This window comes from Centruroides sculpturatus, unplaced genomic scaffold, assembly GCF_000671375.1.
Source record: "Centruroides sculpturatus isolate CEXI.00-Female unplaced genomic scaffold, Cexi_2.0 scaffold1092, whole genome shotgun sequence".
Taxonomy (NCBI): Eukaryota; Metazoa; Arthropoda; class Arachnida; order Scorpiones; family Buthidae; genus Centruroides; species Centruroides sculpturatus.
Window position 1 is genome coordinate 270791 of NW_019385258.1, and position 19631 is coordinate 290421.

The 19631-nt window shown below is 35.4% G+C and overlaps 1 protein-coding gene across 1 annotated transcript in view; it reads left to right on the plus strand.

Annotated features, from left to right (window-relative positions):
- Positions 1 to 212: 212 nt before the first annotated feature.
- Positions 213 to 19631, plus strand: part of LOC111636815 (ferrochelatase, mitochondrial-like) — a gene marked incomplete at its 3' end in the record, with an annotated part of 27109 nt that continues 7690 nt past the window's right edge. Inside the window, exon 1 of the mRNA XM_023382153.1 lies at positions 213 to 672. Within this exon, the coding sequence (XP_023237921.1) occupies positions 606 to 672 (67 nt within the window). The remainder of the gene's footprint in view (positions 673 to 19631) is intronic.

Consider the following 19631-nt stretch of genomic DNA (forward strand, 5'->3'; position numbering starts at 1 on the left):
TAAGATTAAGCCATATATCTAATCTTACCAACAAAACAAACTCTGTTAGCATTAAGGGTTATGCTAAAGAACTCGGCTTCTACTGTACTATTTTAGATGCGGTTTTTTGCGTTTTTGCGGAAAATCGAACATATTTTTAGATTCATCTAAAATTTTCTAATTAGTCTCGGAATAGGACCTAATTCTTGCACCCGGTGAAAACGAGTAAGATCGGCTATAATCCAATAATATTAATCTTTGCTATCGTTACTTTTTGCCCGAGCAACGTCGGGCTCATCTGCTAATAGAGTATATATTTTTAGTTTACCGTCATATTTTATTTTCCGGGAATCCATCTAGAGAGCTCAATAGTAGAACCCATAATTTTAAAAATAATGATAATTTACAAAATATGATTTATAGGCTATATGAACTACGTGATAACAATATATAAACGGGTGTAGCAATTTCTGAGAAGCATGTAGTAATGTGTAGCAATATAAGTACCGGTTATGTAACCATTAATATTTTCTTTTTACCTGGTCACACTCCCCTGTTCTTTGCCGTGTGATAGATTTCTTTGTTGATTACGTCATTCCTATATACATACGTCATTAGGAGAGGAGATGAACAGAGCTAAAATGTTTGGATATGCTGCCAAGTCTTTCAAAAATAGTTATAAAAGATTTTTGCGTAAGTTGTTTTATTTTGATTTTACACGTGTTTGAAATGTATAAATTGTAAATCTACGATACCTTTGGCGACCTTGATTACTATAAAAAAATAATTTAGTTTCCTGTGTTATGTGTTCTTGTGTGTTTCATTTGACACTTCCCCACGTGAATGTTTATTTTCAATTTATATTTTACATTAGATCATTTATAAGTTGATCTTTCAATGATTTTTTTTTATTTTTAGTAATCAAATTATGAAATATTTGATGTTAAATTGTAAAAAAAAAATGTCAAAGTGTCCTATCATTAAGTAATGATAATAAATTGATGACAAAATTATATCATTGCTATTATTACTATTTTTGATATTGTGCAATAAGAATATTTTGCATACATTTTGAATATGTTTAGAATTGTATTATTAAATTAATGTGTGCATGTACAGTAGAGTCTCTGTAATTCGACATATATTGGACTAGGGATGTCAGGTTACCGGATTTTGTATGTATGTATACTGTACATACTGTACAGTAAAAAGTACACTTGGTTTTCAGGTTAGCCTATTGTATTAATCACAACTGTGACTGTTTTGCTGACTGCAAATGAAACAAGCAACTGGCAATTGACAGTATACATGTACATGTACAGTGGTCTATGTTCCATACACAAAGTAGTAACATGAAAATTTCATGTGCATTGCCCTGTGTTGGAGTGTTAGATTACTAGATGCATTAGACTGGTGAGTGACAGATTAAGAGACTCTACTATATTTAGATTCATTTATAGATAAAATGACATTGGTTTAGTTATGTAATTGTTGATATTTATTGTTATTTTAGTTTGAAATTATAACTACAGAGTTTTCCGAAAGTAGTGATATACAGGAAAATTTAACACTTATTAGAAAAAAATATAATTTTATTTATAAAATTTTCACTACTTGTTGACCATTTCTTTCTAAACACAGGAATGTGTCTCTTTACTTAAACTGAACTCTTGTTAACAAATCAGATGTTATGCACCTAATTTGACTTTAAATGTGTTATTTTAGATGAATGTTTGAATGTTTTCCTGGTACACTAAATCTTCAAGTATCCTCCCCAGGTCAGGCTTCCTTCAAAATCAAAAGTCACTCTGTTGGTCCATGATGACCAATCCATAAACTTGTAAAACATAAGAAAATTAGATTCTAACTTTTTGAACACCATGTATTTCAGTAAGCAAATATCAAACTAATTTTGATTTGCACTTTCCATAAATTTATTGTTTAGAAATGAAAAGAGAAAGTATTAAAATATCCTGTTTCTGTTTTGTTTGTAAAAAATTCAATGTCAAACATTTGCTTATTTTAACAGAATGATTAACTTAAATAATTCAAATAATTTCACATTTATATGTTATATATTATAGCTTTTGTATATGAGATTATTTTAGCCAAAGTTTTTTTAATTAAAAGTACAATGTCAACAATGTAAAATTTAGAAATATTTTTTGAAATTACAAAAAAGTTGCTTTATTAAATTATAAATTTAGATTCTCATGAATAATAGGGCACATTTTCTAATATAATGTGTACATATATATATTTATTGACAAAATACATCATTAATTGAAAAAAATCTGGAATTCAGGAAAATGGCATTTTAAAAGGAAAATTATTTTGAACAATGATATCTTTTCTAAGAAACCACACCTTATGTAATGTTTTTCTTGGTAATTTTTTAAGGAATTATATTATAGAAATAATAATATATGTATTTAGTAATCTTGACTTTAATGTGATAAAATGATTGTAATTTGACATTATTATAATAATTTTTATTTAACATAGTTTTATATTAATTTCAATTTCAAAACTTAAAAAATTCAAACAGTTAACTAAAAATTAGACTTTAAATAATTCAAATTATCAAAATTAAAAATATGGAAATAATAATAGTAATAATTTGTAAAAGATGTACAGGTTTCTGAAATGCTTGGCCAAATTTTACAGGCCTTTAGAAGGGGAAAACCTGAATAAAAGTCAACAACCATTTCTTGATCTGCTGCTTAATTAGCAAATTATTAAGCAGAGTGTAGTGACATCATTTCTATTTTTTTAATCTATGAAGTGTGTCAGTAATTAAATCTGTTTAATAATCACAGTTTCTTTATTAAGCAATTCAGATTTTTAAATAAACCCCTAGTTTTTAGATATGTAAAAGAAAATATCCCTACAAAAATTATTTAAAGGTTATGTATCAAAACAAATATAAATTTTTGAGGATATTATATTTACCTACTTGCAAGTCTACATTGCCAACAGTATTCATGCCTTGTAACTTTGTTTGTCTTCTGTTTCATATTTTCACTACACTTTAATCCTTAACGTGGTTTATTTCTTATTTTAAGCCATAGTGGCTGTTATCCATTTCATGTATGGGTGAGCAACTGGGAACTCATGAGAAGCCCAATGTTTCTATCAGGAAAGTTTTCCACAAAGACATTGTCCAAAAAGAACATTTGTGAACATTTTGCACATTTTGATGTATCAATCATAACTGTATTTATGTTTGCCAGCCTCAACTTTGCAAGATGCTGCTCTATGTACCTATTGTACTCTATATCCTAATTAATTGTGTTCTTACTTTCTATGATAAACATATCTATTTGTAATCTTGCTTATTATGTATATATAGTTATAGTTTATATAGTTATATATAGTATATATAGTTTGTATATAGTTAGGTTTTTATATAGTTGTATTTATATCAGATAATTGTTATACTTGATGTAATTATTACCTTATGTATGCATTGATTTATTTAATTTATTTATTTATCATATTTATGTTTACTTTATGTATGTATTTGTATGTATGTATATTCATATCTATCATTTATGCAAGTGTACTTCATATCTCCTGTGTATTGTAAACTGAGTGTGTATAACCGGTAATGCATGAACAGCGGGGAGGTCTGTACTTTGTTTGTACAATTAAAAATGATTGATTGATTGTCCAACAAGAAAGCTCTCTAGATGTTCATTAGCATCTTTGATAAACAGAACACTTTCAATAGTCACCATTGATAGAGGTAGAGGAAGAGCCATATCAACACTGGGTAAGAAAGAGCAAGTTATTGCTAGAAGAGAGAAGGATCGTAACACAAGACAAATAGCTAGAATAATATGTATCATTCATTTAAGTGGATGGTGTATTTTTCATGAATACTAATTGTTTCATACTAATCAAAAATAGGATTATGTATTTTGATTACATAATCAAATTAATCAAATTCATATAAATCAAAAATAGGATTATGTCTTGGAACAAACCAAAACATGTAGTTCTATTTTCAAACATTAGCCTGAAAATGTCCATTCAAAATAGAAGAAATTTAAATGAAGAGGTTCAGATGAGCTATCTTTACAGGAAGCATGATAAGAGAATCCCAATCTTANAAAAATAGGATTATGTCTTGGAACAAACCAAAACATGTAGTTCTATTTTCAAACATTAGCCTGAAAATGTCCATTCAAAATAGAAGAAATTTAAATGAAGAGGTTCAGATGAGCTATCTTTACAGGAAGCATGATAAGAGAATCCCAATGTTATTTGATTTGTTTCACACACAAAATGGCTTAACTTTTTTATTCAGGTTTTTCTCTCTCTTCAAGGCTGTGAAGTTTGGCCAAACATTTCTGAAACATCCTATATGGTAATGGCATCAATTGTCAACAGTTTAAAGCTGTTTTGGATTTTGATATTTATTATTACAATTTATAGTAATGCAAAAAGCAAAATTAAATATGAAAATAAAGTTTGTTCTATATTTGTCATGGAAAAGAATACATTTTTTTATTTGACCTTTGTTTACATTATGGAAAAAAAAATTAGTCAATCTCATGGTTGTTNAATTTTGGTTTCACGTGGATGAGATTATAACCATCCAATTGAAATTCAGGCGGGATCGTCCCATTTTTACACCCCTCCTGACTTTTATGATTATTCTTTAGGAGAGCTCTTTTTATCGAGCCGAAGAAGTTGTCACCATCTTGGGATTTTATAACTTTCTCTAACAAGTTCATGTCTTCGCCAGTTATATTTATAACAATAGGTTTGTATGAATCAGGGTCAGTAGACATTCTTGATAACCAGTCGGCCATATGGTTATCCTGACCTTTCACATGGTTAATCTCAATGTCAAAATCCGATAATTTGAAGTTTAGACTATGTACAAAAAGTCAAAAAACTTTTGAGTCCTTCTTTATCCTTTATACACCACCATAGAAGTAACAGCTTAAAAAAATGCTTTGAAGAACTCTTCTTAAACACTGATAAAAATTGGTAAAAAAATTCCACAAGGTTAAAAAAGATCAAGTGTCAGCCTTTCATTGTAGGTTTCTGACACTTCTACAATTAAAAACACAGAAATTCTTCACACCATCATTTCCATCCAGCTTTTTAAACTGCTTCTAGCCCTCTAGTGGTAGTAAAAGTGTCAGAAACCTACAATGAAAGGCTGACACTTGATCTTTTTTAACCTTGTGGAATTTTTTACCAATTTTTATCAGTGTTTAAGAAGAGTTCTTCAAAGCATTTTTTTAAGCTGTTACTTCTATGGTGGTGTATAAAGGATAAAGAAGGACTCAAAAGTTTTTTGACTTTTTGTACATAGTCTAAACTTCAAATTATGAAGAAAATAAATCCTGAGTTATCACAAAAATTGTAACTATATGCAAATAATGTTAGATACTCATAACTACCACTAGAGGGCTAGAAGCAGTTTAAAAAGCTGGATGGAAATGATGGTGTGAAGAATTTCTGTGTTTTTAATTGTAAAAGTGTCAGAAACCTACAATGAAAGGCTGACACTTGATCTTTTTTAACCTTGTGAGATTTTTTACCAATTTTTACCTGTGTATAAGAAGAGTTNACTTTTTCTAACAAATTCGTGTCTTCGCCAGTTGTATTTATAACAATAGGTTCGTATGAATCAGGGTCGGTAGACATTCTCGATAACCAGTCGGCCATATGGTTATCCTGACCTTTCACGTGGTTAATCTCAATGTCAAAATCCGATATTTCGATCGCCCATCTCATCAGTCGGCCGTTATGATTTTTCATGTTTCTTAAATATGATAACGGCTTGTGGTCGGAGTATACAAGTACACGTTGGCCTAGGATCAAAGGGCGAAAATGTCGGAGAGCAAGGACAATAGCAAGGCATTCCTTCTCGATTGTAGAATAGTTTAATTCGGCGCCGTGGAATTTGTAACTAAAGTATCCTACAGGGAGTAAAGTTTCTTCTCTCCGTTGTTCAAGGACTGCGCCAGAGCACTTGTCAGAAGCATCCGCATGTAAAAAAAAAGGTTTGTTAAAATCAGGGTGGGCTAGAATGGGCGGACTAACAGTGAATTTCTTTAAACGATCAAAGCTAACTCTGTGTGGCTCCTCCCACCTGAATTTTTCGTGCTTTTTTGTCAATTCGGTGAGTGGAAGGGCTATTTCGGAAAAGTTCTTTATGAATTTCCTGAAAAAACCTATCATTCCTAGGAAGCTTCTGACTTCTTTTACATTTTTAGGGGGTCTCATGCGTGCTATAGCGTCGGTATTCTTGGGATCGGGGCTGATCCCTTCTCCGTCAATAAGGTGACCCAAATAGCACACTTTATTTACAAGGAATTTACACTTCTTCGGGTTTAACTTTAGGTTTGCCTCGCTGATGATGGTGATCACATCTTCCAATATTCTCATATGTTCCTCGATGGACGAAGAGAATATGACGATATCGTCTTGAAATACATAACAATTTATACCTATGTGTTTCCCCAATAAACGAGACATGGCATATTGAAAGTACCTTCCACTATTTTTGGCTCCCTGGGGAAGTCTACACATTTGGTACTTGCCCCATGGAGTCGAGAAAGCGAACATGTGGCGGGTTGATGGGTCTATTGGGATCTGGAAATATCCAGATTTTAGATCTAATATTGAGAAGATTTTGCTCCCATGGAATTTTTCCAAGATGTCATCTATGCGGGCCATTGGGAAGTCTTGGGTTTCGGTTAGTTCATTGACTTTCCGGAGGTCTAATGTCATCCTTATCTCTCCGGATTCTTAGCTATGACGTGGATCACAGTGGAACTCCCCTCACAGATGCCAGCTTTTAGAAAATCTTGTATTAATGTTTTTAACTGGCAGTTGGGGATACGATACTGTCTCACATTTACGACTTTGGTATCGTCGATTTTTGGCCTGTGCACGAATTTATTAGTGCCCGTAAGATCTTTAACATCTAAGGAAAAAACATCACCCCTTTCTTTTACCAATCTATAAATCCTATCAAAGTATGGTCCTGTAATATTGGAAAAGTCTATCGCTCCTATGCTTCTTTCGTTGGTATTTACCCTAGCGGAACTTGTATAAACCCCATGATCCCTGTATAACATGCTCCTGCCTTCCAACGCTCCCTTCACTTCACTCAGAACTGACGGGAACTTACTGAGAAAATCCACCCCCAATATTCCATCATACTCAAGGTCAGGAGGGAGTCTTATACATGAAAATAACAATTCAGTCACCTCATATCCTTTGCTAACCTCTACCTCTAGGGCCCACTCAGAGACAGAGATATGTCCGTTGATCCCCCAAATTATCACTTCTTTTCTAATATAGGGTTGTATTCCGTGCTGGAACTCTAATCTCCCCAGTAAATCAATGTCCATTATCGATTTCTCAGCTCCCGTATCACACAGTAGTGCCACATCCAGATTCTGCACTGTCCCTTTTATAATTGGGAGTCCCTTCTCCGATACATCCACACTAGCCAGACTTATTTTACACTTGGGAACAGATTGCTGGCATTCACTCTGTTCCATATTTAGTTTAAATTGGAAGGGTTTCGATTAGGGCATTTCCACGCTAGATGATTCGGGTCATTGCATATAAAACATCGCCTACTACCCGTTTGCCTTATTCTCTGTCTCGTACGGCTATTCTCCGCCAGTTGAGCGACAGATTCGCACAGTGATCTTACTGTGGCTTCCAACCGAGTTAATCTATCGTTTTTCTCAGCCTCGGCACTAGTGGTTTCCCCCTTTTCGTCACACTCATTCTTTGGATTTTGTATCACGGAAATCGTTCTATTGCTACCGAGGTTCACACACTCATTTACGACCTTTTCTTCTTGTTCCGCCATCTCGATAGCTTCATTTAGTGTTTTAGGTTCGCTTCGGAACACATGCTCCCGGATCTGGGGATGTAGCCCTTTCATAAATCTCTTCATCACGACATTGTCACGGAGCATCGAAACTTGATTATCTTTAGATACTGTGCCGTAAAACATGGTATTAAGTCTAANTCGTCGTCCAGGCAAAAAGTGTCCTTCTCACCCCATGGGCAGGGCCGCACCCTGTTCACCTCGGTAAGCCACCAATCAGGACCCACGAAGTTCCCGCTCCTGATCGGGTGACCGGAAATGGTCATTAGCAGAAGAAGAAAGAAGGAAAAGAACAAAGAATCTTAAATCTAAACACTGTAACTAGGTATATACAAAATGGCGGACAGCCACAATATTTTCACTACACTTTAATCCTTAACGTGATTTATTTATTATTTTAAGCCATAGTGGCTGTTATCCATTTCATGTATGGGTGAGCAACTGGGAACTCATGGGAAGCCCAATGTTTCTATCAGGAAAGTTTTCCACAAAGACATTGTCCAACAAGAACATTTGTGAACATTTTGCACATTTTGATGTATCAATTATAACTGTATTTATGTTTGCCAGCCTCAACTTTGCAAGATGCTACTCTATGTACCTATTGTACTCTATATCCTAATTAATTGTATTCTTACTTTCTATGATAAACATATCTATTTGTAATCTTGCTTATTATGTATATAGTTTGTATATAGTTAAGTTTAAGTTTGTATTTATATCAGATAATTGTTATACTTGATGTAATTATTACCTTATGTATGCATTGATTTATTTATTTATCATATTTACGTTTACTTTATGTATGTATTTGTATGTATGTATATTCACATCTATCATTTATGCAAGTTTACTTCATTTCTCCTGTGTATTGTAAACTGAATGTGTATAACCGGTAATGCATGAACAGCGGGGAGGTCTGTACTTTGTACAATTAAAAATGATTGATTGGTTGTCCAACAAGAAAACTCTCTAGATGTTCATTAGCATCTTTGATAAACAGAACACTTTCAATAGTCACCATTGATAGAGGTAGAGGAAGAGCCATATCAACACTGGGTAAGAAAGAGCAAGTTTTTGCTAGAAGAGAGAAGGATCCTAACACAAGACAAATAGCTAGAATAATATGTATCATTCATTTAAGTGGATGGTGTGTTTTTCATTAATACTAATTGTATCAATACCATTTACAGTTTGTGCAGGCATTTTTGCCATGCATTTTTTTTTCCCACAAAGTACAGTTTTGTCAATGGCATTTGTGAAGGAGTATTAATCCTTGTTTCTCAGAATTTGCTTTTCACGGATGATTGCTTCATTCACTCAAAATACAATTAGGAATTTTTAAAACAGTGTTATGTGGACTCAGAAAAATCTTCATGCTAGCATCAGTCTTGATATCAGCAACAGTTTAATTTGACCATTTGGGTTAGAATAATTGAAGATTATTCAATTGGGTTATTTTTTCTGCCCTCAACACTTACAAGGCAAACTAACAGACCTGTTTGGGATGAAAGGTTAGGTATCATATGAGAGGTTGTTCCATTGGATATTTGACGTCAAATGTCCTTTATGCATGGTGCTTCAACACATTTTAGTTGCCATACCTTGGTAATGAGTATTCAAATAGATTGGAAGAGGAGAACCAGTAACTTGGCTTACATGCTTTCTGATTTAAATCCACTAGATAGGGACACTTAAAATCTATGGTTTATGCTATCCAGTTGTCAATGCACAGTTCTAAAAAATTAGATTGTCAAAGGCTGTGAAACAATTTGAACTTGTGAAGTTTGAAGTGATGTATATGTGGTTCCACGAACAGGAATACATAAAAGAAATTCAATACAGTAAAGTCTGTGACACAAATCAATTTTATTTGCCTTGAATAGGTTCAAATAATAACAATCCCAACTCACAGGCAGTAATTAAGTGTATATGACAATCAAATGTTCCTTTATATGATCAAGCTGACCAAGATGCGACAATATTAGTGTGAGGACTTATGACTTAACCTAAATATAAACTAAGAAGGAGAAAAAGAATAGATGGTAAAAATAGAAGAAGGGGAAGAAAGAAGCACCCGGGGATTTTTAGTCACGTGTCTCAGGTGAGCCACAGTTAACCAATAAAAAAATTTTTTTTATTATTCGGTTATTCGGTTTTATTCGGTTGATTCCTGCACTTATCTGTATTGTTCTCCATGGTACCAGTCCACCTTCCTTTCAAGTTTCTTTATAATTGCTTCACTCCAGATTCCTTGATGAGAAAACATTAGCTTTTGGAAAAATCTTCTCTGATCTTCACTCTTTATGTTACAAGTCAGGAGCACTACAAAAACTGACTCAACTCTATCAGATTAGGTTCTCTCGCTCTTTTCATAAGTCTTCATCGCCTCTGATCTCTCCACCCGTAACCAAGAGCACAACTCTACGATGCTTCCTCTCTCATTGAGATCTCGACCAAAATTGAGCCTTTTCGTTCTTTCGAACCCCCTGGATTTCATTACCTCCTTTGTCTTACCATGTCCGTTCTGAGAATTGGTGATCCCACCCGAGTGGAAAAGGATTAAGAAAGTTCTAGAATAATGAAGACAAAGAACAAAGAAAACACTAAGCCTAAAATATAAAATATATACAAAAACTATACATTAATATTGCTGACGGCCACAAACTATATCTGGTGCATTTGAGCATGTTTGACAATTTAATGGTAAGATGCTGGCATGTTTGCATTGATGCTCATAGATGACATTTTGAGAATTTTCTGTAATGTTCACAAGCTTGGATTTAATAAATAAATTTTTGGAAACATTTTAATATCTAAAAAAATAAGGATTAATTAAAATTGAGCTGTTTAATAAAGAAATTGTAACTACTAAACAAATGTGATTACTGATACATTATATAGTTAGCCTTAAAAAAGAAAAATGACATTGCTACACTTTAAAGCATAATAACTCATTAATTAAGCTACAGATCATAAAATGGCTTAACTTTTTTATTCAGGTTTTTCTCTCTCTTCAAGGCTGTGAAGTTTGGCCAAACATTTCTGAAACATTCTATATGGTAATGGCTCCAATTGTCAACAGTTTAAAGCTGTTTTGGATTTTGATATTTACAGTATTATTACAATTTATAGTAATGCAAAAAGCAAAATTAAATATGAAAATAAAGTTTGTTTTATATTTGTCATGGAAAAGAAAACATTTTTTATTTGACCTTTGTTTACATTATGGAAAAAAAATTAGTCAATCTCATGGTTGTTTACCCAAATTTCCAGGAAATTTCCATGTCTGATCATTGATGATCCAATTGTCAACTACATAAGTCAACTGCAGTTTTTTCTGTATAAATTAAGTTGGATAAGTGGAAAAACTTACACATGAACACTTGTGTGAATTATGGTTTATTTACTACACAAACATCACTTACAAGTTGTATTGTTGCAGCAACATCATAAGGGGTTCCTGAAGTTGGTGAACATTTCAAATGGTACCATCTGCTGCAATATTTGGAGCCAACATATTTTAGTTTATCCATTTCTGTCACTATATAAACCTTCAACACAACTTTCACACTTTTGTTCTCAGTGATCCCAACTTCATTTGTATTTAGTGATGCAAGAACTGTTATGTGTTTACCTCCTTAGTCACTAATTTTCTGGAAGTTCTTTCAGCCTTTTTATCAGTCTTTTCATTTTCCTCCTTTCTTATTCTTCTGTTTTGTTTGCCTTTGCTCTTTCCTTTTCTAATATGAACTTTCTTCATGACTTGGAAGCAATATCATTTGATGAACATTCTTTTCATTTATGTTTCTTTTTTGTAGTAATTGGTCATGGCTAATACAAATGATGAAGAAAGCCAGGAGATACGTTTCTGTGTGATGGTATATATGGAATTGCTAGAGATAGATTTGAATTTGACTTGTTTGTTTGAGAATTTTCAAAACTTGATGTGGCTCTGATAGACATTTTTGGCCTCTAATAGAGAATGAAATTTAAAACTCTAAAAACCTATGATCCAGCAACTTTTTAATATATGCTAATGTTTTCACCCGTGTTGAATGTTCATCATCAAGCAAATTAATAGTAAGATTTATAGCTCAGCTTGGAAGTTTTTCTTCCACACTGTGGGGAAGGAGTCAACATTGTGAAAATTAATAGTGGTGTTATTGCGAGTGGCTTTATATATTTCCACCTGCTCAAGATGTTTGAGAAAGGGTTGCCTGGAAGAGCTATGTAAGAGGCATGCACTGCTGAAGTCCACATTGATGTTGGGGTTGGAGGCGTAGATAGCTAACACAATGTTGGCCAATCCTTTCATGATGGAAGTCTGATGTTTCTTAAGGCAGATGTTTAAAGGGCATGTTGTAATATCTAGGTATTCTAAGTGGCAGCTGGATCTATGATTGTTGAAGGGGATAGTGTAGATACTGGTTGGAGGTGCACGTCTGACGGTCTTAAGTGTTGCGGAGGAAGGAGGAAATTAAAGGACTTCTATGGAAGGCTAAAGGAAAGTTATTTTTCTTGGATATTTCCCTGTAAAGGAAGGCTAGCTTCCTGTCATAAGTGACAGTCCTATAAACTGTGTCCTGAGTGTGACTTTTCGGCAAAGCTGAAGTGGTGAAGGATGGCAAGCATCAGTGGTTGATCACGACCAGCAGAGTCACACAACTGTTTATGGGCGTCAACTGGATTTTCCTTCATTGAGAGCCGCACAAATGTGGCAACTGTGAATAGAAGACCTGACATACATTTTCAATCGTGACCACAAAAAATGTCACAAACTCCAGTACTCAGCCACCATGGTCGAATATACAAATTTACAGAGTCAGTATACCAGAAGTCAACAACCTCATTTTTTACATATTAGATCAGAATTGATGCAAATAATTAGCTAAGATAGGTGCTTTGATAGTTTACCATTCAGAAAAACAATTAAGCAAGCTCAATAATAGGCATTTTGTAGAAAAAATCCACCTGAAACACAACCTTCATTATCTTTTAAAGAACTGACAATACCATACATGGTCGACTACTAGAAGGGGTGTTGAGCAATAATTTTTCCATCCCCATCAGTGAGGCAAACTGTTGTTCTTACATAGTAATTAAGAATGGGATCCTCTTATCATGCTTCCTTTAAAGATAGCTCACCTAAACCTCTTCATTTAAATTTTTTCTATTTTGAATAGACATTTTCAGGCTAATGTTTGAAAATAGAACTACATGTTTTGGTTTTGTAAGATTTAATTTCGACATACAGAAATTTAGTAACAACAGGATCAACAGGTATTACAATAACTTCCCGGTAATTCTATCCGTTTATTACAAAAATTAATTCTCGGACACACGTGAGCTACTATCCAACATAGAATACAGATACCGTACAAAAGTTGCTATAGGTGAAATCTTCAGCGAGTTCCTTTCTCCCTTAGTTCTCGTTGTACCTATCAGTCCTCAATCTTTTGCTTTCTCTATACCTCGTATTTCTATTGATCCACTCTCGAGTCTGTCCTTTCTATGTCTCTCTACCTCGTCGCTCCTGTTCCCTATTTATACTCACCTCTCTTCCCCTGCTGGGTTAATTGCCACCTCCGGGTCAAACGGACGGTGTACCGGTTTGGCTTACACTAAACAAAGGCCATTGTCTGATATATGCACAATATGGCGAACGATCGCCACAGTTTGTTCCAAGACATAATCCTATTTTTGATTTGTTTCACACACATTTCTAAATTTGCATTTTCTGCTTAGTTTACTGAATATTTGAAAATATTTGGAAAATAATGTGTTTTCAAGACTTAATATTTTAATATATTGAAAATCCAAAAACACTGGTTTGTGAATATTTAAAATACAGTATACAAAATTACAGCACTAATTATAAATAAATAAATTTTTAATTTTTAATTTATTTATAATTGAAGTGTGTAATGCCATAATGTTGTAAATGCCAAAATCTTTTTAGAAGAGGTAAAAAAAACACTTCTTCCAGTAAATGAATACATTTCAATTTTACAATAAAATAGAATTGTGTACAGGCACAATGAAGTGACGTTTTTTTCAACACTGGGCTAGTTGAATCTTTTATTTAGTTAGAACGTTTTTTCCATACATCAACGTTTCGGGCATCAGCCCCTCTTCAGCTAACTAAATATATATAAAAATATTTAACAGGACACAAATAAAAACCAAAAAACTCNATGTTTAAAGGGCATGTTGTAATATCTAGGTATTCTAAGTGGCAGCTGGATCTATGATTGTTGAAGGGGATAGTGTAGATACTGGTTGGAGGTGCACGTCTGACGGTCTTAAGTGTTGCGGAGGAGGGAGGAAATTAAAGGACTTCTACGGAAGGCTAAAGGAAAGTTATTTTTCTTGGATATTTCCCTGTAAAGGAAGGCTAGCTTCCTGTCATAAGTGACAGTCCTATAAACTGTGTCCTGAGTGTGACTTTTTGGCAAAGCTGAAGTGGTGAAGGATGGCAAGCATCAGTGGTTGATCATGACCAGCAGAGTCACACAACTGTTTATGGGCGTCAACTGGATTTTCCTTCATTGAGAGCTGCACAAATGTGGCAACTGTGAATAGAAGACCTGACATGCATTTTCAATCGTGGCCACAAAAAATGTCACAAACTCCAGTACTCAGTCACCATGGTCGAATATATAAATTTACAAAGTCAGTATACCCAGAAGTCAACAACCTCATTTTTTACATATTAGATCAGAATTGATGCAAATAATTAGCTAAGATAGGTGCTTTGATAGTTTACCATTCAGAAAAACAATTAAGCAAGCTCAATAATAGGCATTTTGTAGAAAAAATGCACCTGAAACACAACCTTCAATATCTTTTAAAGAACTGACAATACCATACATGGTCGACTACTAGAAGGGGTGTTGAGCAATAATTTTTCCATCCCCGTCAGTGAGGCAAACTGTTGTTCTTACATAGTAATTAAGAATGGGATCCTCTTATCATGCTTCCTTTAAAGATAGCTCACCTAAACCTCTTCATTTAAATTTTTTCTATTTTGAATGGACATTTTCAGGCTAATGTTTGAAAATAGAACTACATGTTTTGGTTTGTTCCAAGACATAATCCTATTTTTGATTTGTTTCACACAAATTTCTAAATGTGCATTTGCTGCTTAGTTTACTGAATATTTGAAAATAAAACACAAACACTGAACCAATTTACGGTGTGGAACGATCGAGTAAACATAAAAAACAAACGTTTTCGAACCACACCGTAAATTGGTTCAGTGTTTGTGTTTGATATATAGGTGTGGTGAGTAGTGAGTTTTTGTATTTGAAAATATTTGGAAAATAATGTGTTTTCAAGACTTAATATTTTACTATATTGAAAATCCAAAAACACTGGTTTGTGAATATTTAAAATACAGTATACAAAATTACAGCACTAATTATAAATAAATAAATTTTTAATTTTTTTTTAGAANTTACAAAAATTAATTCTCGGACACACGTGAGCTACTATCCAACATAGAATACAGATACCGTACAAAAGTTGCTATAGGTGAAATCTTCAGCGAGTTCCTTTCTCCCTTAGTTCTCGTTGTCCCTATCAGTCCTCGGTCCTTTGCTTTCTCTATACCTCGTATTTCTATCGATCCACTCTCGAGTCTGTCCTTTCTATGTCTCTCTACCTCGTCACTCCTGTTCCCTATTTATACTCACATCTCTTCCCCTGCTGGGTTAATTGCCTCCTCCAGGTCAAACGGACGGTGTACCGGTTTGGCTTACACTAAACAAAGGCCATTGTCTGATATATGCACAATATGGTGAACAATCGCCACATATGTCCCCCCTAAAAATCACTTTCTGTGATGCAATCGGCGAAAGTCTATTTTTCTACCCCGGAGATTGTAACCATGAGTAGGTTGGTCACAATTATCAGAGTGGTTCACTTCTTGATCAGAGATTCTTCTAATCTGTGTGTCTCCCAACCTATATTGTACAGCTGGGACATATGGGATATCAGCTATATCGTCGTCATCCCCACATTCATTGGATTCGCGTTTTCGTGTTTTCCTGGTTTTATTTGGGAAGATCACACTCGTAAAACACGGTTTCATATGGTCAATGTACACAATACTCCTTTCACCTCTGGACCCTCCTTCAATTTCAACGTTCACGGGTCCCAGGATGCGAGTAATTCGATAAGGGCCCATATATTTAGGGGGAAAATTTTCCATGCCTAGCTCCTTTTGCTTTCAAGAGCCACACCCTTTGCCCTATGTTAAACTTGCGTGAGCTTTTGCGTTTATTCTGTTTCTCTCTATTACTTTGGTTCTTCTCACGACTCAATTCGTACGCAGTGTCCCGGATGACTCTTAATTGCCTTATTAAGAACTCTCGATGGTTGTCAGGGTCCTTATTATCTTGAAAGTCACTAGACGGCAGAGTTTGCGGGAACCTTGGGTCGAATCCGTAAAGAAGGAAAGCGGGGGACTCATTTGTCGAAGAGTGGGTTGCAACATTATATGCAAATAATGCCGGGCGCACAAATTGGTCCCACTTAGCATTATCTCCGTCCGATATACGAGCGATGACATTTACAATGGATTTGTTGACCCGCTCACAGATGGAGTTCGAACAGGGTCTATATGCGGTAGTGACATTTCTCTTGATCTCTAGTACCCTGCACATATCCTTGAATAGAGAAGACGTAAAATTTGCCCCCAATCAGAAATAACTACTTGCGGGCAGCCATAGCGACAAATAATGGTGTCGAATATAGCATTAGCTATCGAATTAGCCGACTGGTCAGGTAGGGGAGTAGCCTCAGTGAAATGGGTAAACATATCAATCATGACAAGGATGTATCGGTTCCCTCCACGTGTAATTGTGAGGGGGCCTATTATGTCGACAGATATCTTTTGGAAAGGATATTTTGCGACTTCAGTCTCCTGGAACGGGGCTTTGCCTTGGTGAAGGTTGTGCATTTGGCATTCTCTATAATGTTCTATATACTGTTTTATGATTTTATTCATCCCACGGAAGTAATAGTACCGGCTAATAAGTTTCCTTGTCTTATCCCATCCCCAATGTCCTGCTAGAGGGTTATTATGAAAATTCCGTACGACATCCTGTATGGCATCTTTACCGACACAAGTTCTTCTTGTTTCGCCTATCCCGTATAATTTTGGTTTCACGTGGATGAGATTATAACCATCCAATTGAAATTCAGGCGGGATCGTCCCATTTTTACACCCCTCCTGACTTTTATGATTATTCTTTAGGAGAGCTCTTTTTATCGAGCCGAAAAAGTTGTCGCCGTCTTGGGATTTTATAACTTTTTCTAACAAATTCGTGTCTTCGCCAGTTGTATTTATAACAATAGGTTCGTATGAATCAGGGTCGGTAGACATTCTCGATAACCAGTCGGCCATATGGTTATCCTGACCTTTCACGTGGTTAATCTCAATGTCAAAATCCGATATTTCGATCGCCCATCTCATCAGTCGGCCGTTATGATTTTTCATGTTTCTTAAATATGATAACGGCTTGTGGTCGGAGTATACAAGTACACGTTGGCCTAGGATCAAAGGGCGAAAATGTCGGAGAGCAAGGACAATAGCAAGGCATTCCTTCTCGATTGTAGAATAGTTTAATTCGGCGCCGTGGAATTTGTAACTAAAGTATCCTACAGGGAGTAAAGTTTCTTCTCTCCGTTGTTCAAGGACTGCGCCAGAGCACTTGTCAGAAGCATCCGCATGTAAAAAAAAAGGTTTGTTAAAATCAGGGTGGGCTAGAATGGGCGGACTAACAGTGAATTTCTTTAAACGATCAAAGCTAACTCTGTGTGGCTCCTCCCACCTGAATTTTTCGTGCTTTTTTGTCAATTCGGTGAGTGGAAGGGCTATTTCGGAAAAGTTCTTTATGAATTTCCTGAAAAAACCTATCATTCCTAGGAAGCTTCTGACTTCTTTTACATTTTTAGGGGGTCTCATGCGTGCTATAGCGTCAGTATTCTTGGGATCGGGACTGATCCCTTCTCCGTCAATTAGGTGACCCAAAAAATATATCAGCACAAAACCTTTCTCACTAATTTCTAGCCTTATTAACAGGAGTACTAGAAATTAGTGAGAAAGGTTTTGTGCTGATATATTTTTTAGAAATAGTTCTAGCTACATATGCATAGTAGGTGACCCAAATAGCACACTTTGTTTACAAGGAATTTACACTTCTTCGGGTTTAACTTTAGGTTTGCCTCGCTGATGATGGTGATCACATCTTCCAATATTCTCATATGTTCCTCGATGGACGAAGAGAATATGACGATATCGTCTTGAAATACATAACAATTTATACCTATGTGTTTCCCCAATAAACGAGACATGGCATATTGAAAGTACCTTCCACTATTTTTGGCTCCCTGGGGAAGTCTACACATTTGGTACTTGCCCCATGGAGTCGAGAAAGCGAACATGTGGCGGGTTGATGGGTCTATTGGGATCTGGAAATATCCAGATTTGAGATCTAATATTGAGAAGATTTTGCTCCCATGGAATTTTTCCAAGATGTCGTCTATGCGGGCCATTGGGAAGTCTTGGGTTTCGGTTAGTTCATTGACTTTCCGGAGGTCTAATGTCATCCTTATCTCTCCGGATTCCTTAGCTATTACGTGGATAGGGGAGTTCCACGGTGATGAGCTCTCCTCACAGATGCCAGCTTTTAGAAAATCTTGTATTAATGTTTTTAACTTACTCAAATGGCAGTTGGGGATACGATACTGTCTCACATTTACGACTTTGGTATCGTCGATTTTTGGCCTGTGCACGAATTTATTAGTGCCCGTAAGATCTTTAACATCTAAGGAAAAAACATCACCTCTTTCTTTTACCAATCTATAAATCCTATCAAAGTATGGTCCTGGAATATTGGAAAAGTCTATCGCTCCTATGTTTCTTTCGTTGGTATTTACCCTGGCGGAACTTGTATAAACCCCATGATCCCTGTATAACATGCTCCTGCCTTCCAACGCTCCCCTCACTTCACTCAGAATTGACGGGAACTTACCGAGAAAATCCACCCCCAATATTCCGTCATACTCAAGGTCAGGAGGGAGTCTTATACATGAAAATAACAAATCAGTCACCTCATATCCTTTGCTAACCTCTACCTCTAGGGCCCACTCAGAGACAGAGATATGTCCGTTGATCCCCCGAATTCTCACTTCTTTTCTAATATAGGGTTGTATTCCGTGCTGGAACTCTAATCTCCCCAGTAAATCCATGTCCATTATCGATTTCTCAGCTCCCGTATCACACAATAGTGCCACATCCAGATTCTGCATTGTCCCTTTTATAATCGGGAGTCCCTTCTCAGATACATTCACACTAGCCAGACTTATTTTACACTTGGGAACAGATTGCTGGCATTCACTCTGTTCCATATTTAGTTTAAATTGGAAGGGTTTCGCTTAGGGCATTTTCGCGCTAGATGATTCGGGTCATTACATATAAAACATCGCCTACTACCCGTTTGCCTTATTCTCTGTCTCGTACGGCTATTCTCCGCCAGTTGAGCGACAGATTCGCACAGTGATCTTACTGTGGCTTCCAACCGAGTTAATCTATCGTTTTTCTCAGCCTCGGCACTAGTGGTTTCCCCCTTTTCGTCACACTCATTCTTTGGATTTTGTATCACGGAAATTGTTCTATTGCTACCGATGTTCCCACACTCATTTACGACTTCTTCTTCCCGTTCCGCAATCTCGATAGCTTCGTTTAGCGTTTTAGGTTCGCTGCGGA